The 19,203-nt window shown below is 37.6% G+C and overlaps 1 protein-coding gene and 1 long non-coding RNA gene across 2 annotated transcripts; one reads left to right on the forward strand and one right to left on the reverse strand.

Moving 5' to 3' along the window:
• LOC109829157 (ribulose bisphosphate carboxylase small chain, chloroplastic-like) lies at positions 10,169-11,414 on the reverse strand. The gene is made up of 3 exons (XM_020396293.1): positions 11,175-11,414; positions 10,929-11,060; positions 10,169-10,682 (listed from the first exon to the last, which is right to left on the reverse strand). The coding sequence occupies exons 1-3, from the start codon at positions 11,352-11,354 to the stop codon at positions 10,455-10,457; spliced, it is 540 nt and encodes a 179-aa protein (XP_020251882.1). The 5' UTR covers positions 11,355-11,414; the 3' UTR covers positions 10,169-10,454.
• LOC109844077 lies at positions 16,378-18,707 on the forward strand. The gene is made up of 3 exons (XR_002247872.1): positions 16,378-16,593; positions 17,456-17,541; positions 18,640-18,707. It is a non-coding gene; the product is annotated as an uncharacterized LOC109844077 (long non-coding RNA).

A 19,203-nucleotide genomic window follows, 5' to 3' on the forward strand; every position in this document is an offset into this window, starting at 1 on the left:
AATTTTCTTTATTATCACTAGGATAATTCCAGAAAATCTTTAATCTGCTGGGGATTTTATAATGAAAACTTGCTATTCTTATTGAAAAAGGATTAACAAGTTCATTAGGGGGTTTGACTGTTAGAGGTGTGATGTTAACCTAACAGTATTTTATGGACCTATCGCTCTATTGAAGAGAGTCGATAAGTTAATTTGGTCGTCAGAGGTGTGCAATAGGTACACGAGTCTAAACTGTTTTCCTACCCTCAACAGGAAGTTTCTGGAGAATATTACTCAGAATATTCTTAAGAATAACCTGAATACTCCAATAGGTACACGAGTCTAAACTGTTTTCCTACCCTCAACAGGAAGTTTCTGGAGAATATTACTCAGAATATTCTTAAGAATAACCTGAATACTCCAATAGGTACACGAGTCTAAACTGTTTTCCTACCCTCAACAGGAAGTTTCTGGAGAATATTACTCAGAATATTCTTAAGAATAACCTGAATACTCCAATAGGTACACGAGTCTAAACTGTTTTCCTACCCTCAACAGGAAGTTTCTGGAGAATATTACTCAGAATATTCTTAAGAATAACCTGAATACTCCAATAGGTACACGAGTCTAAACTGTTTTCCTACCCTCAACAGGAAGTTTCTGGAGAATATTACTCAGAATATTCTTAAGAATAACCTGAATACTCCAATAGGTACACGAGTCTAAACTGTTTTCCTACCCTCAACAGGAAGTTTCTGGAGAATATTACTCAGAATATTCTTAAGAATAACCTGAATACTCCAATAGGTACACGAGTCTAAACTGTTTTCCTACCCTCAACAGGAAGTTTCTGGAGAATATTACTCAGAATATTCTTAAGAATAACCTGAATACTCCAATAGGTACACGAGTCTAAACTGTTTTCCTACCCTCAACAGGAAGTTTCTGGAGAATATTACTCAGAATATTCTTAAGAATAACCTGAATACTCCAATAGGTACACGAGTCTAAACTGTTTTCCTACCCTCAACAGGAAGTTTCTGGAGAATATTACTCAGAATATTCTTAAGAATAACCTGAATACTCCAATAGGTACACGAGTCTAAACTGTTTTCCTACCCTCAACAGGAAGTTTCTGGAGAATATTACTCAGAATATTCTTAAGAATAACCTGAATACTCCAATAGGTACACGAGTCTAAACTGTTTTCCTACCCTCAACAGGAAGTTTCTGGAGAATATTACTCAGAATATTCTTAAGAATAACCTGAATACTCCAATAGGTACACGAGTCTAAACTGTTTTCCTACCCTCAACAGGAAGTTTCTGGAGAATATTACTCAGAATATTCTTAAGAATAACCTGAATACTCCAATAGGTACACGAGTCTAAACTGTTTTCCTACCCTCAACAGGAAGTTTCTGGAGAATATTACTCAGAATATTCTTAAGAATAACCTGAATACTCCAATAGGTACACGAGTCTAAACTGTTTTCCTACCCTCAACAGGAAGTTTCTGGAGAATATTACTCAGAATATTCTTAAGAATAACCTGAATACTCCAATAGGTACACGAGTCTAAACTGTTTTCCTACCCTCAACAGGAAGTTTCTGGAGAATATTACTCAGAATATTCTTAAGAATAACCTGAATACTCCAATAGGTACACGAGTCTAAACTGTTTTCCTACCCTCAACAGGAAGTTTCTGGAGAATATTACTCAGAATATTCTTAAGAATAACCTGAATACTCCAATAGGTACACGAGTCTAAACTGTTTTCCTACCCTCAACAGGAAGTTTCTGGAGAATATTACTCAGAATATTCTTAAGAATAACCTGAATACTCCAATAGGTACACGAGTCTAAACTGTTTTCCTACCCTCAACAGGAAGTTTCTGGAGAATATTACTCAGAATATTCTTAAGAATAACCTGAATACTCCAATAGGTACACGAGTCTAAACTGTTTTCCTACCCTCAACAGGAAGTTTCTGGAGAATATTACTCAGAATATTCTTAAGAATAACCTGAATACTCCAATAGGTACACGAGTCTAAACTGTTTTCCTACCCTCAACAGGAAGTTTCTGGAGAATATTACTCAGAATATTCTTAAGAATAACCTGAATACTCCAATAGGTTCACGAGTCTAAACTGTTTTCCTACCCTCAACAGGAAGTTTCTGGAGAATATTACTCAGAATATTCTTAAGAATAACCTGAATACTCCAATAGGTTCACGAGTCTAAACTGTTTTCCTACCCTCAACAGGAAGTTTCTGGAGAATATTACTCAGAATATTCTTAAGAATAACCTGAATACTCCAATAGGTACACGAGTCTAAACTGTTTTCCTACCCTCAACAGGAAGTTTCTGGAGAATATTACTCAGAATATTCTTAAGAATAACCTGAATACTCCAATAGGTTCACGAGTCTAAACTGTTTTCCTACCCTCAACAGGAAGTTTCTGGAGAATATTACTCAGAATATTCTTAAGAATAACCTGAATACTCCAATAGGTACACGAGTCTAAACTGTTTTCCTACCCTCAACAGGAAGTTTCTGGAGAATATTACTCAGAATATTCTTAAGAATAACCTGAATACTCCAATAGGTACACGAGTCTAAACTGTTTCCCTACCATCAACAGGAAGTTTCTGGAGAATATTACTCAGAATATTCTTAAGAATAACCTGAATACTCCAATAGGTACACGAGTCTAAACTGTTTCCCTAATCTCAACAGGAAGTTTCTGGAGAATATCACTCAAAATATTCTTAAGAATAACCTGGCTACCTCCCAACGGGTATATGAGGTTAAACCGTTTCCTGAGAACTCCATTGGGTACACGAGTATAAACTGTTTTCTCTGACTCCGATGAGTATACGAGTATAAACTGCTTCTCCATCTCACTCCGAAAAGTATACGAGTATAAACTGCTCCTTAATACTCCAACAGGTATATGAGTCTAAACTATTTCCTTTCTTTCACGGGAAGTTCCTGGAGAATGCCATGCATGGTACTTTTAAGGATAACCCGATCATATAGCTAAACATAATGATAAACTCAGTTTCGCAAGAAAAAGCTGGGGGTGGATGGTTCATGTAACGGAAGTTCCCGAAAGAATGCTATATGTAATTTTCTTAGGAATAACCTGATCATTACAAACAAAGTGTTAAACACTACATCCCCACGATGATTTCCGAATATTCTTTTGCTGAGATGAGATTCGATCACTTCGTTGGATCAATCTTCCCTCTCAAACCCTCCTTTGGTCAAACCTTTAAACAGTTAGGACCAAAGCCAAAATCCCCTCTCGATTCGTTCCATGAACGAGAGGTCCACAAATTGAACGATCAAACCTTTAAACAGTTAGGATCGTCTCAAACCCCCATTTTGGTCAAACCTTTAAACAGTTAGGACCGAATCCAAAATTCCCTCTCGATTCGTTCCATGAACGAGAGGTCCACAAATTGAACGATCAAACCTTTAAACAGTTAGGATCGTCTCGAATTCCCTTTTGGTTAAACCTTTAAACAGTTAGGACCAAAACCAAAATCCCCTTTCGATTCCTTCTATGAACGAGAGGTCCACTTTCAGTTGAATAATCAAACCTTATGACAGTTAGGATTATTCAAACCCGTCCAGATTCTGCCAAAATCTCCTTTCGATTCATTTTGCGAACGAAAGGTCCAGCTTTGAATTGGATAATCAAACCTTATGACAGTTAGGATTATTCAAACCCGTCCAGATTCTCTAAGTGGAGATCCCACTTTGAATTTCCTTTGTACCAGGAGATAGAATATAAAATTCTTCCTCTCCGATTTCGGGTTTATCTCTACCAACAAACAAGAGACCAGGAGATAGAATATAAAATTCTTCCTCTCCGATTTTGGGTTTATCTCTACCAACAAACAAGAGACCAGGAGATAGAATATAAAATGGAGGGGCTGTCCGAGCAGTCTTCCTTAGGCGGTTCGGCTGTAATTGGAGCAGTTGGAGTTTTAGTCTCTTTGGAGACTTTGTGGATCTTGCGCATAGCCTTGGGGCTAAGGGATCCAGAGGAGAGGGCCTCCTCAAACTTGGCTTGATCAAACTCTACCACGAGAGTTTTGACGGTTGTTCCAGTGAGATGAACGTCGGATTGCGCCACCCCTTCTTCCAAGTCGCCATCTTTTGTTTGTGGGAAAATTTGTAGTAAAAAGACAATGAAGGAAAATTTGATTTGTATTCCTTTAATCTCAGTTACAATTGGATTTCCTGATTACAAAAGAGAGGAGAATGATCTGGATTCTCCCCTTTGTTTAATTCTGGGTTCTTCACGGTGGCGATGAGATGCCTCCCTCGAATGCTCGCGTCGAGTTTGCTTCTCGTTGACGATCCGATGTCTTGTTTCACTGGAATGTGGTCTTCTCCTCACGATTTGACGTTGTGGAGAACTCTGAACGAGTTTGAAACTCTTGATGAGTTGATAACTCTGATCGAGTTTAGAACTCTTGAAAAAGAGTTGATTTGAACCGAGAATCGGTTCTCAAGCCAAGGATGAAGAAGCTCTTGTTGCAGATCTCCCAAGCTCCAGAAATGCTCTAAGGATCCTGTTGACGAGCCAAGAAGTTCCAACCGACCGCCCTTAACTGAATTGATTTTTTGTTATTTATAGGGGATTAAGGGGTGTAACCACCTCCTTAATTCGCTCCTAAGTGGGGCTAATGGGATGTAACCGCCCCTTAAATCACTCCTGAGTGGAGTTATGATCCCCTCAGATCGTGGGAAACGGTTTTGAAACCGTTCAGCTCGAGTCAAACGCAGGCCCGCGTTCTGGTATGAATTTTGTCTCCAAACGCAATGCCTAAAAGCTTGAACGCAGCATCTGGAAGCTCGGACGCAGCGTTGTGAAGTTGCGTTGTGCAGCGATTTGGAGCTGCGTTTGGCAGCGATTTGTACTGCGTTTGGCAGCAGATTGGAGCTACGTTCAACATCGGTTGGAGCTGCGTCAGGCAGCGGTTGAAGCTGCGTTCAGCTGCTGATTTGAGCTGCGTTCGTGGCTATGAACATGGTGCGTCTTGATGCTGGTACGCGGGGAGGACTTCCACGTCTTGATTTGAAGAGACCATTGATTTGTAGTCTCTTTCTGTCGAAGCGTTGCAAAGATCGTCATTTTGTAATCTTTACTTTAGCTCTTTGATATGCAAGAGTCGTCAGATTGTAACTCTCGATGTTGATGGTGAAGGCTATTAAACTAGAGCTCTCATCGGTTGTCGGGAAGGTCGTCAGATTGTAACCTTCAGCGATCTACGTGAAAGTCTTTAAATTGTAGCCTTCTGGAAGTCGTCAGATTGTAACTTCCATCATCGGTGTTTGATGGGGATCAGCTATCTATTGTGATTTTTAGACAGCCTACAAATGTTATTGGAATTGATAAATCTCTTAAAATATAGATTGGATCAAGGTAATCCAACTTATCTTTGGCACAAAAGTATTAGGTCATGTTAATATTGATAAGATCAATAAATTGATAAAGGATAGTCCTTTGAATTTTCTAAATTAGAATATTTCTCAACTTGTAAATATTATCTAAGAGACATATGACCAAACTATTTTTCTAGAATAGTGCTAAAGCTCTTGCGTACTCTTGACTTTATACATTTAGATGTATATAATTCTTTAAATGTTAAAGCAATAGTTAAATATTCTTATTTTATAGCATTCATATATGATGCAATTATATATTGATGTATTTATGCGATTGCATCATAAATTAGAATGTTATTGAAGTTAAAGAGGAGTTTGATAAAAGTATCAAAGTCATCTGATTTGATCCAGATGGCAAGTTCCTATTCTTAGGAGTTTAAGAGATTTATGAACAAAATGGAATTATTAGTACTTTGACATCTACTAATTTATTACTCCTAATTATTTGTCTGAAAGATGGAACTAAACCTTATTCGATATGGTTAGGTTTATACTGTGCATTTACCTGTTCTTGTTTTCTAATAGGTTATGCATTGGAGATTGCATATTATTTATTATGTAGAATTCCTGCCAAATATTTTTCTTTCACACCATATTAGACATGGATATGAAGAAAATTAAGTGTATGACGCTTGAAGATCTAGAGTTGTCATATTCTCATGAGAGAATAAAATATGGACAAGATGAGTGTCTAAGGTAAATAACATGCTACTAGTAGGTTATCCTAAAAAAAGTACTAGGTATTATATTGATAATCCTAGTGTAGTTTTCAGACAACAATTATTACTAGAAATGTGTTCTTTTATAAAGTCAAGCTTGATGATTAGGATTTATATAACTCAAGAAGAAAATTTATTTTCTTTAGTAGGAGAGTTATTTAATCCAGTGGGAGAAACTTCAAATGAGTTAAAGATTGTATAAATTTAGTAGGAGCTTTAAGTAATAAAGTAAATGAAGATTTACTTACTAAATTTATTGTTGAATACACTGATTACAATTAGGAGATCATATAGGATTTTCATTCACCTGTATAGTACAATAACCTTGTTAAAATATATCAGATGAAAAGTAACAAGGAGAATAAAAATCCTAAAACTTACACAAAAGTCATGTTGGACATGATTTCATGTAAGAGACCTGATGTCACATTTGATGACAAACGGGTATTAATTATTGAAGAATCTTTTCCTCTAATTGTAATATTATAGTCCATAAGGATCCATTTAGTCATTTCAACGTGTTATGAATATAAGATATCAATAAATGGATTTTTAAAATAACCTTCTTGAATGGATATCTTTAAGAAGATATTTACATATTATAGAATCAAGTATGTAAAATTCAAGAAGATAAAATTGATTAATTGAATCAATTAAAGTTATGAACTTAATCAATCAAACATTTATTTTGATGAAATAATTGATCATATCCTTAAAAAGAAATAATGTGTGTATAAGAAACAATAAAGTAAGTCCATTATATTCCAATCATTGCATGTTGATGATATATTGCTCATTAAGAATGATATTTTAATGTCATGATTAAAAGTATGATTTAGTTCTTTATGAAGGATTTTCTTTTGACATTCTATATCGTAGATCTTAAACTCTATATAGATAGAGAAATAGATATATAGAATTGTCATAATCTACTTATATGGATAAGATCCATAAAAGATTTAACTTAACAAGATTCCAAGAAAGGAAAGGTTCCTATAAGACATAAACAATCATTCTTTAAGGAAATGTGTCCTAAAAAGGTTGCTATTGATCTTGTAAGTAGTTTTCAATCCAATCCTAATAATAGAAAGTCTGTTTCGGGTTATATTTATATCATTAATAATAATAGCAGAATATGTAGTGCCATGTTAAATCATTAAAAGAAGGAATATGGATTAATGAGTTACTCCATAAGCTTAATATTATTTCTTGTAATAATTTTCTTTCTCATTATTATTTGATAGTAATGGAGCTGTTGCAAGAAGCTTAGAAAGAAAAATTATCTTATTAAAGGTTAATAAGAAGAAATATGTTATGGTTTAATAGATGACTAAGCAGATAACATTTAATGTCCTTTTATAGGCCATTGTCTTAAAATGTTTTTGACAGATGGGAGTAAGGATTCCATCTGATTGGATGTTAGGGCAAGTGGGAGATTGCTGGAATAGTAATCGTAATTTGCCCTTGAACATCCAATACATATTATGTAATAATATTGTAATATTAATAAATTTAATTGTTGCACATAATTTGGGTATTATTTATATAATTGTTATATATATCCTTAGAAGTTATTTTGTTAGATCATGCACTGTGATGGTCACTTGCTTGGAGATATGATCTAACTTAGAAATTCCTTAAATTTGTGCTTAACCTATAACTAGTAAATGATAACTTTGTTATAACAGGTTATTATGCATGACACCGATATATGAGATATGGTAGTGGGTCTCAACCATCGGGAATAGAGATTCTCCGGGTGTATGTCATAAGCACGCATTATGATGTGTGTAGCACTAGACCGTATTTGAATTCTCTAGGATGCGTCACCTAAGAGATAGAGAATTCAAATTGTTACATGGTCCCTTTAACTTGATGATATTGTTATTTTCGATTTGATAATTTAGTATGCTTTGATGTGATGGTTAAGCTTGTTTAGCAAGCGCTACACAACCTAAAATATTGGGTTGCTAAATTTTATTTAGGAAAATAATGGATGTCTAGATAGGATCTAGTATGCTCATTATGATGAGTTAATTTATTATACATTTCCATGAAGCTATTAAATTCCTGCCGGCAAGTGGTTTTGAAAATATTTTTTAAAAATTTACTTTCTTATAAAAATAAAATATTTTGATATTTCAAAATGATTTTTATTTATGTTCATGGGAATTATAAATTTAGGCATGAGCAAATAGGTGAGTTGTCCTCCTTAAAAGAGTTGCCTAAAATAAATAATACTGGAAGTGAGTGAATGTAAGATATTATTTAATCCCATATTATGGAAGAGCTTTTATGAACAGTTGGTCGGATAGGGATTTGATTGTTAAATTAAAATTATTAATTTGATTAATAATTGATTCTCGATATGGGACCCAATTGGTCTCACTAATGTCATTAGAAGAGGTATACATGCAATGCAATTCTATTTCTATCCTTAATTGTTATGGATAAAGTTTTTGAACAAATCTATTATATCTTTAATTGTTATGGATAGAGTTCTAAATAATTATGAATTGTTTAAAGTTAAAATCTCTAAGACTAGTGTAATCCTATAAATAGGGTTTATATGTAGCCTTATGAGAGGAGATAGATGAGATTGAAAATCTTATGAAGATAATATGAAGAAATAGATTTTTGAGAACATATCTCTCAGTATTGCTCCTCTACGGTGACAGATGGATTTCAATTGGAGGTTTTTTTCTCTTGAGGAAACTATTTTGGATTGGTCTCGGGACAGATTATTGTAGAAACTCGGAAAGCGTTTCAGGTATTCTTCTAGTTTTTAATCAATTTTGATTAATTGTCATGATATGCTTTTTCCGCTGCGTTGTATGTCATGATTCCAACAATAGATTCATATATTTTGTGTGTTGTTCATTTTGTTAGTTTTGAAACTCTTAACTGTTTGCACTAATTTTACTGCATGAATTGATTTTATAGTGTTTGCATTTATTTAGATTTGATAGCGGGATACATGTCATGACATGAATTTGGTAACAAGATACAGGCATTGTCGCGTACCTTTGTAAGATACTGAGACTGAAACATGACTTAATCTAAGCAGCATAATCAAAATGAGATATAGTATTTGATCAGTTTGAGGTTTGTATTTGATCTGCGTGTTTAGTACAGAATCTCTCCGAAGGTTATCATATACATTGCATGTTCACCGAGAAAATTTTTCTTTTAGCATTTGTTTCACTTATCTGATCCGTGTATCTGATCAATTTGTGATTTGTATCGTTATGTGGCAAATAACGGTAAACTATATTTTATCACTTGCTCTATTTCGTGCAAGAAGTCCACAGTTCAAATCACATTTGCACCGATAAACAAACGATTGGCCGAAGAAGTCGGTTGATCACTGCACAAAAGTCGGTGTCAGAAAAAAAGACGTCGGTAGCATCCCAAATCCGTGAATATTCACTTTCAATACTTTTTGAAGAAATTTCATGAAAATAAAAACACAAATTTATACTTATCGCGATTCTTCACAAGGCATTTAAAATCACCCATGGATATAGGAAAGCAATACCAAAATCACTTTTATTCTCTTTTTAAATATCTGAACTGATGTTATTTATTTTTAGCATAATCATCATCATGACTGGTCCTCATTCCTCGTCTTTTATCTAAGTCATACTGTATGTTTCATAATAAACATTTATAAATGAGAAAATGTTCTTAGTGGTCTATTCACAAATGAGATGATTGAAATCTATCCGATATTTGTATCAAACGACCCATTCCACTCCACTAAAACTTTGAAGTTGTGGTGGGGATTTAGGGTTATAGTGTTTTATGCTAAAATGCCCTTATAGGTTGAGAAAATTTTTCTATGAAGAGAAGCGATATCCATTTTTAAAAATCTGCTTTAAAATTGTGAATAATGAGAATTGAATATGGATTGCTTTGATATCCTGTTAGATATCTCTATCGCTACACCACATTTTAAAGTTACGGTGAAAGTATATTGCGAGTGAATCGCAAATTAAACTAATGAAACAAGCCGGCGAACAGTTGATTCCCTGAAAAAAAAAAACTAACAACATAGATGATAGACACCAATATCATCATATATCATCATGTAGCCGGACCTATAACTTCCTCATCACCAACATACATATATCATCAATACAACTCTCATCCGTTGGAGAGAGAGCGGCTATTTATAAGACCAACAACAAAACAAGTTTAAAAAGCCAGCAGAAATTGGAAATTGAAAAGGAAAACGCATCCAAATGATCAAGCGGAAACTAGTCGGAAGTCGACTTCCGGGTCATTTACTGAGGGGGCTTGTAGGCGATGAAGCTGACGCACTGCACTTGACGGTTGTTGTCGAATCCGATGATCCGGATGAATGCCGTGGGGTACTCGGCCTTGCAGTTGTCGAGCTCCTTCACGACCTGGATGGCGTCGGTGCACCCGAACATGGGGAGCTTCCACATTGTCCAGTATCTGCCGTCGTAGTACCCTGGGGAGGCGTGGTACTTACGGTACACGAATCCCTCCTGCATTGTCAATCGTATTGTTGATGCATGAGTGGTTAAGGGGTTCGTTTCTTTCCATGGATTCCAAACCAGAACAATTGAAATGTGATGAGTAGTCATTTCAGCAAAATTAATTACCAAGAATCAATCCTGTCTCAAAGCTAGGAATGTGTTGGAAAATGTTATTTTTCTTTGTTAACAAACAAAATTTGTGTTTGATATCTCAAATTTGTAAACAAGAGAGGGGCTTGTCCCTTGGCTACTTACGTGGCAAAATTCCAGGCAGGGAATCCAGCCGTTGCGGATAAGGTACTCAATCTGCTTGATCAACTGCTCAATGGACAGGGTAGGAAGGTAGGAGAGGGTCTCGAACTTCTTGATGCCCTCAACAGGCCACACCTGCGACGTCGCACAAAAATCGGCTAAATATGAGATCGAAAGCGCGAAAGAGCCGCATAGCTAGTTTTCAATATATACTAAGGCGTTTGCATGGTTTATTATTGAATAAATTACCTTCATGCATTGAACTCTTCCGCCGTTGCTTGGGAGCTTGGCGAGGTCAGCGCTGGCCCTGCGGGTGGCGGGGAACGCAGAGGTGGACTTCAGGCCGCTGAAGGAGGCGACCATGTTGGTCTGAGCCGGGGCGGCACGGGCGGCAGCGGCGGCAGAGGAGACCATCATCGAAGAGGCCATTTCAAAAAGATGTCTCTTAAAACTTCCTCCTTGCTCTCTTAACTTGCAGTGAGCTTGAATATTTGCTCTCCCCGGTGCCTATATATACAAGTATATAACCTTTAGCCCTCTATCTATTAAAATCGATGGTTGATTCTTAGCCTTTGGGACGCTTTAGCGCATTGTGACCGTTGGTTGATGCGAGGGACGAGACACCACATGTTAAGGGTGTGGGTGGATGATATCCTTATCGTGAGGCACCCCTCTTTTAATGCCACGTGGCAGGGTATGATGATAATGTTATCCTCATGGACATGGAATGGGTGATGGGCTTGAGTTCTAACGTCCTCGCCAAGGTTTGGGTTCTTCTTTGGGTTTTTTGACCTTACGGTGCTCATTTATGGGTACTTGCGACGGTGAGTTGGAAATTTCCAAAAATTTACACAGTTGCTATCGTTGTGCGGTGAGTTTTGAACTTCATTTTTTTAACTATGTTTTGATCCGATTTCATATCTAATATACACATCACTTTATCGTAGACATACTACTGCTTAGACGATCGATGCTCAAGACGAATTTGCGTTGGGGAATGCACGAACCCCTATTTTGATCTCTGCAATTTAGAGATCAAATCACAAGTTCACAAGATAGAACAATATCAAATAAGAAGGAGAAACATCAAAATTTACATGGTTCAGTGAACCAAGTTTGACTTATGTCCATGGGGGCAAACAACACGAAAAATCTACCACATGATCGAGAGGGAAATCAATACAAGAGAATCGCTCAACTCTCACACTCTCTTAACTTCACATACACACTTATCCTTCACTTACGTTTTCTCCGAAGCTCCAAATCTCTTCTCAACCTCTCTTACATGAGAGACTTATATCCACTACAACAAATTGCACTTTAACGACAAGAAATTACATCTTAAACGAAGGGATTTTCCTTCGTTAAAGAGCTGAAAACCTTCGTTATTGTATGCTAACGACGGGGAAAAATCCCTTCGTCACCCGTCGTTGAAGCCCTCTTCGCTAAAGTCACGAAGGGATATATTATCCGTCGTTATAGAGTCTATAACGACGGAACATATTACCGTCATTAATATTTATGACGATAATTATCACCGTCGTTACTATCAGTGACGGAGATATTTTCCCGTCGTTACCATCAGTGACGGGATATTTTCCCGTTGTTACCATTAGTTATGGAGATATTTTTCCGTCGTTACCATTAGTTATGGTGATATTTTCCCGTCGTTGAAGACTTATTAATGACGGTTGGATACCGTCGTAAAAGTTCTTATAATGGGTAATTAGTAACCCATTAACGACGATGTTTTCCCTTCATTGATGAACAAAATACGGTTTATAAAACTATCATTATAGACTACAAATTTCTAATATACATTAATAATAATTTTTTCATTCATAGGCAACTATCATATTATTCTCAAGTTGACACTAAGATTCACAACACAAATATATTAAAAATACCCAATAATGAATAAAAGGGAAAATAAAATTTTTATTCATTAATAACATCAATAAATAAAATTCCACCATTCTCAAATATTCAATACTAATAACAAGAGTTAATATCCTAATTATTCCAAAGAAAAATACATGAAACTATCTATAACAAATTAAAGTAAAAGTTTGGGGAAGACACATTCTTTCATCCCTAATCATCGTCAAAAGAAGACTCGAGCTACCCCACCTCTCCTAATCTTGCATGGATAGCCTAAAAAATATAAAAAAAATCACATAATTAAGAAATATCAATTAAGGAAATATTATCTTATTAAGTAAAATTCATATTTTTTTAGTACAAGTAGTCAATCATAAAAGTACATAAGAGATTTTACAAAAAATAATTACCTAGTCCTACACATGTTCTCGAGTTTGAGGAGTCAATGAAGGTGATTGCCTAAAAAAAAGTTATTGCATAGCTTGCACTTGTGACTCCAACTGAGACATCCTTTGTTGTTGTTGTTCCTGCTCATCTAAGCGTTGTTGAAGCATCTGGTTCTTTTTCTTTTCTTCTATAATCCATGCTTCCAGAGCATCTGGTTCTTTTTCTTTTCTTCTATAATCCATGCTTCCAGATCAGATCGACTAGGGAGCGGTCCTCTCAAATCTTTCAAAGTAGTCCCGCCACCAAATACAATGATATGACCATGAGATTGCTTCCCCCAGATTTTCTCAACTATCTCAATGTCTAAAAGTGAAGGGTTTGCTTGTTTGACTTAAACAATTTCATCCTATAAAAATTAAATTCATATGTTAGTACTATATAATGCATCATTATCAAACTTAAACGCATATTCTACTTACATATTTATCTTGATCCCCAGTATCTAGTGTTGCATTAGCTTTCTTTCGAGTTTCATGAAACATTTTTTTCACATCAGGTGGATTTCCTAACTTACCACCCTCATTCAAATATTAAATAAAAATAAGTACAACATCAAACTAAAAAACAAAATAGTTTTAAATAAATAGGAAATTAGTTTTGAATGTATACCAATTCCTACATAATTTGTCTAAAGGGTTTACTGCCCGTGTAGTGGAGCATCTTTCTTTTACCTCTGTTAAGTGTATTTAGTTAGCTTGCTTTCTATACATCAAGATTAAAAGATAATTTCAACAATCCAGCAATATACATGGACAAAATTAACAAAATTAGGAGATTAATACCTAAAATTTTGAAGAAAAATAATGTTCCTTAACTAGCCAATCTCAGTCATCGACACTCACTTCTGTAGGTTTATTTCTAAGTGCAACTTGCAGTAAATTTTCTTTCACATATTTCCTGTGCATGTCACCACGCCACTTATTCCACAAATCGCGCAAGTGTCTCATTACTGACTCTCTTTTTCTCCATGTCCTTGGCATCAAATTTATCCTACATCAAATTTGAATCAAAATTTAATTTATAAGAATTAAAGACCAATTGCAAAAAATTAATTTTTAACATACCTTAATGGATGCCCACATTCAAAATTTATCCTAATGTAGAAGCACTTAATGTCAAAGCCACATTCAAAATAGGAAGAAAAGAAACATCATATGTCTAAAAAAAAGGAATAGTTATAGTGAGATACAACTTAAAATTTATCTCAATAACACAATATCATTTGAGTTCCATTCTTTAATGAAAGCGTTTTAATCCTCTACTTGAGTCTTTTTCCTCTTTTTTGAAGTTAAGACCGAATTTACAATAATTGGATCAATATCTGTTTGGGTGGAAAACTGATTTCATTGATGAGTCCATTACAGCTTCAAACACTTACAATAAACTCAAACAACAAATATAGCCTTTTTGTAAGACTTTAAATCAAAAGTTACAATTTTCTCTCAAACTACACACAATAGAAGTTTATCGCCTATTGCATGTGCGGGATCGTTGCCGGTGCCGGGGTTTATCCGTGGACCGCCTACGGATCAGATCCGGTGAGCAGAAGTTTGGATAATTAATGCTTTCGCTTCACGAAGGAAGTGATTGCAGTAGCGACGATTTTGACTAAGCAAAATCACGGCTCTTCTCAGGATTTAAGACTAAGCTTAAATCCGGAGGAGGGTGGAATGAGTCTCAGATCTCTCGAACTATTGCTTTGTTGAAGAACTCCGCTAAGATCTGCTAACTCTCTGAAATTCGTGCTCCAATCTCCAATTTGACAGCACTTCGTCCTCTTGATTTCCAGATCTCTCAAAAATGAACACCCGAACCCCTATTTATAGGCTTGGTTGGTGGTTTCCTTGGATCAAAACGAGGGATTCTCTCTATCTTCAGTTAGCAACTGTCTAACAACAATATCAGAGCAGTTGGAACCTCAAATCCCGAAAGAATCCATAAAAGAACAAAAAAAAACTAATTCTGGCCGATTCACCGAAGTGGCTCGGCCTTGGCCAAGCCACCAAATGGTGGTTTGAACTTGGCCGAGCCACCATTTGGTGGTTTGACATTGGCCGAGCCACCATTTGGTGGTTTGACAATGGCCGAGCCACCATTTGGTGGTTTGACATTTGCCGAGCCACCATTTGGTGGTTTGACATTGATCGGGCCACTTGGTGAATCTTCTCTTTTTGAATGCTGACGTTTATCGCCTTCTCTTCGTCTCGAGCCGTATACGGGAACTTATAGGCATTTTTAGACGCCTACAGATACCTCCTCCAAAGTGTTTCAGCCTCATTCCTTTATAGAAGAGTCTGAAATACTTTGGACGTGATAGGCCTATACCTTCAGTCGGTATTAAAGGACCTATAACCAATTTCGGTTCTTGACTTCTTCACATTTCAGTCTGTTCAGTGTTTTATCGAACAGTTAAAATGCTTCTGGTGCTGCATTTATTGTCTGACCGTTGTCGAAGTCTCGAATCGGAACTTGGTGAGTTAATTTTGGCTCGTCTCGCTGAGTTGACTTTTGGATTAACTATCTGCATCGCAACATGTTGACCGGTGTTGACCTAGGGCTACGCGTTGATCCGTGTTGACCTTAGGGTTTCGAATCGATCGGCGTTGACTCTCATTGCAATGCGTTGACCGGCGGTTACCTAGGGCTACGCGTTGATCCGGCGTTGACCTTAGGGTTTTAAATCGATCAGCATTGACTCTCATCGCAATGCGTTGACCAGCGTTGACCTAGGGCTACGTGTTGATCCGGCATTGACCATAGGGTTTCGAATCGATCAGCGTTGACTCTCATCGCAACGTGTTGACCGGCGTTGATCTAGGGCTACGCGTTGATCCGGCGTTGACCTTAGGGTTTCGAATCGATCAGCGTTGACTCTCATCACAATGCGTTGACCGGCGTTGACCTAGGGCTACGCGTTGATCCGGTGTTGACCTTAGGGTTTCGAATCGATCAGCGTTGACTCTCATCGCAACGCGTAGACCGGCGTTGACCTAGGGCTACGTGTTGATCCGACGTTGACCTTAGGGTTTCGAATAGACGTGAGGAGAACCAGTTTATACTCGTGTACTCCTGGGAGTTTCGGGAATTAGTTTAACCTCGTGTGCCAAAGTTCCGCCCCCCTCTTCAAAAATTCGGCTGCTGCTCCTTCTCCAAGAGTTCTAAACCTCCAAGAACTTCCCCACACCAAGGACTCCAAACAAGATCCAAGTCTTCCTCCTTAAAACCCATCAGCTTTGATAAGATAAAGCCTCAAAAAAGAACCCCTGACCTTGGCCGAAATCTTCATCTCCCCACAAGCTAGGGTTTGGGATTTTCTTCTTCTTCAAGCTTCAGAACTTGGGTAAGTCCCTTGCTTTGATTTTAGTTAGTTCCTCATGCTTTGGTTCAATGATTGAAAACCCTAGTTCTTCAAATTTGGGGGAAATCCGAAATTTGCATTGGGTTTGATTGTTGGCCGAATTTTCTTGATTGATTGTGTTCATGGCTTGATAATTTCAACTCTAGCTCTTTAATCTTAGAAGAAAACTGAATTTGGGTATGGAATTTGAGAAATTGGCCGAAATTTTTTTACTGTTCATGGCCGAAAAATCTTGTTGAGTTCTTGGGATTGATGGTTGGCCGACTGATTTCTTGTTGAACCTGTTTATAGCCGAAACATCCAGGTTTACATCGGTGATATGCATGGCCGAATTCTTGGTTTGTTTGAACCCTTAACTGTACATGGCCGAGAAAATCTTACTGTTCATGGTTGTGAAATCTTGACCGAACCTGTACATGGCTGAAAATTCTGTTGAGGTCTTCGAGCTTTTCATGGCCGAATTCTTTTATGTGCTTGAACTTTGTATATAATTCGAACTCGTATATAATTGAACTCATGTATATGATTGAACTCGAACTTGTATATAGCCAATCTCTTGTGTTGTCGAATTCATATGTTACTGAACTCGTGTATGCCTTGAGTCCAAACTTGTAAGTGGTCGAACTCTTGTGTACGATTGAACTCATGTAGACCTTAAAACCAAACTTTTACGTTTGATTTTCCTCTCGTTTTAACATGAATGGGGGATGTCGTATAGGTTTAATCGGACCTTCAACTAGAAAATTCTACGTTGTAGAACTTCAATCGAATATTCACAAATTCCCTTTTTAACATTATACTTCCCAAATCCTCTGAATGATTGAATTGTTGGTTCTCGTTGCAGGTTAGCTATGGCGACAAGGAAGTCACGTACCGCGAGGGGTCGTTCTGCTACCCAGTCACCCGAGCCCGAACCTTTCAGTTGCACTGGTATAACGTTATCATTTCTCTTATTTACGACTTTAACATTAACATTGCATCTTGCATCCCAGCTTTGTTATCCTTGATGAGGCAATTGGGAAGAGCCGTCACCCTCCTTCGTGGGCGTGACCGCTTCATATCAGTATAGAGCCGTCATTCTCCTTCGTGGGCGTGGCCGCTTCATATCCTTGTTTCGCTTGATCAAACACACTTAAAATTAATTCAGGGCGACTTCACCGGTATAGAGCCGTCATCCTCCTTCGTGGGCGTGGCCGCTTCATATCCGTGTTTCGCTTGATCAAACACACTTAAAATTAATTTAGGGCGATTTCACCGGTATAGATCCGTCATTCTCCTTCGTGGGTGTGGCCGCTTCATATCCGTGTTTCGCTTGATCAAACACACTTAAAATTAATTCAGGGCGACTTCACCGGTATAGAGCCGTCATTCTCCTTCGTGGGCGTGGCCGCTTCATATCTATGTTTTGCTTGATCAAACACACTTAAAATTAATTCAGGGCGACTTCACCGGTATAGAGCCGTCATTCTCCTTCGTGGGCGTAGCCGCTTCATATCCGTGTTTCGCTTGATCAAAACACACTTAAAATTAATTTAGGGTGACTTCACCGGTATAGAGCCATCATTCTCCTTCGTGGGCGTGGCCGCTTCATATCCGTGTTTCGCTTGGTCAAAGCATGCTTAAATTAACAAGCATTTTTTCTTCTTCTTCTTCTTTTTTTTTGAAGCCCACATGGATGTATTATACATGATATCCCACTTTTGTTCTCCTTAGTGAGGCAATCGGGAAGAGCCGCCATTCTCCTTCGTGGGTATGGCCGCTTCACAGCCGTGTTTTGCTTGGCCAAAACACGCCTAAATTAACTTGGGGCGATTTCACATTGTATCGCATCGCGCGGGGTGAGGTATGTTGTCGCGTTGTTGTGCAATAGCGTACTTTGTCTCGCGCGCACGTGATACCATTAAAATCGTCTCACCAACTACAGGATCGTGACTCTATCTCGCCGCTCCGTGAGATGAGTTCAAAGCCTGCCTAAATGACCATAAAACTTCATAATTACATTTTGTGAATGCACATTATTTGTTTTAGTCGACTTCCCTTCAAGGGCGATTAACACCAGTGCGGTGGAAGGTCGCTCCGGCGAGGCTTATGCTTCTATCAACGACCCTATGCTCATTCCGGCTATTCCCCAATTTGCTCCAGACGCATCTGAAGAACTTCCCCAGCTAATACGCAAAGGGAATCGACAAACTCCTCCACAGTGGGACCTCTTTCCGTCAATTCAGGCCAGTCTTTGATCACAGGTTAGCCTTAATAGAGAAGATCGGATCGCCACACTTGGCACAAGCTATTGCTGACGATTTGGACCGGCTAGAGCGCGAATTTCAACGGTTACAAGAGTTGAAGACCGTAGGTATTTCGACGTACATAGCCAAACATATGGAATCTCGTCTACAAGTCTGGCGCGACACTCGAGTCTCTGTTGGACTTGAGATTCAAAAACAACAAAGTCGCGTGGATCAAATGGAGGCCGTTCTAGCTGAGAAACAAACATCTTTGTGTCAACTCGAATCCTCTATTACGTCGGGTGAAGCTAAGGTAGAGCGACTCAAAGAGGAGCTCAAGGCAGAAGAGGAGGCCCTGGGAATCTTG

Source organism: Asparagus officinalis, chromosome 1, assembly GCF_001876935.1.
Source record: "Asparagus officinalis chromosome 1, Aspof.V1, whole genome shotgun sequence".
Classification (NCBI taxonomy): Eukaryota; Viridiplantae; Streptophyta; class Magnoliopsida; order Asparagales; family Asparagaceae; genus Asparagus; species Asparagus officinalis.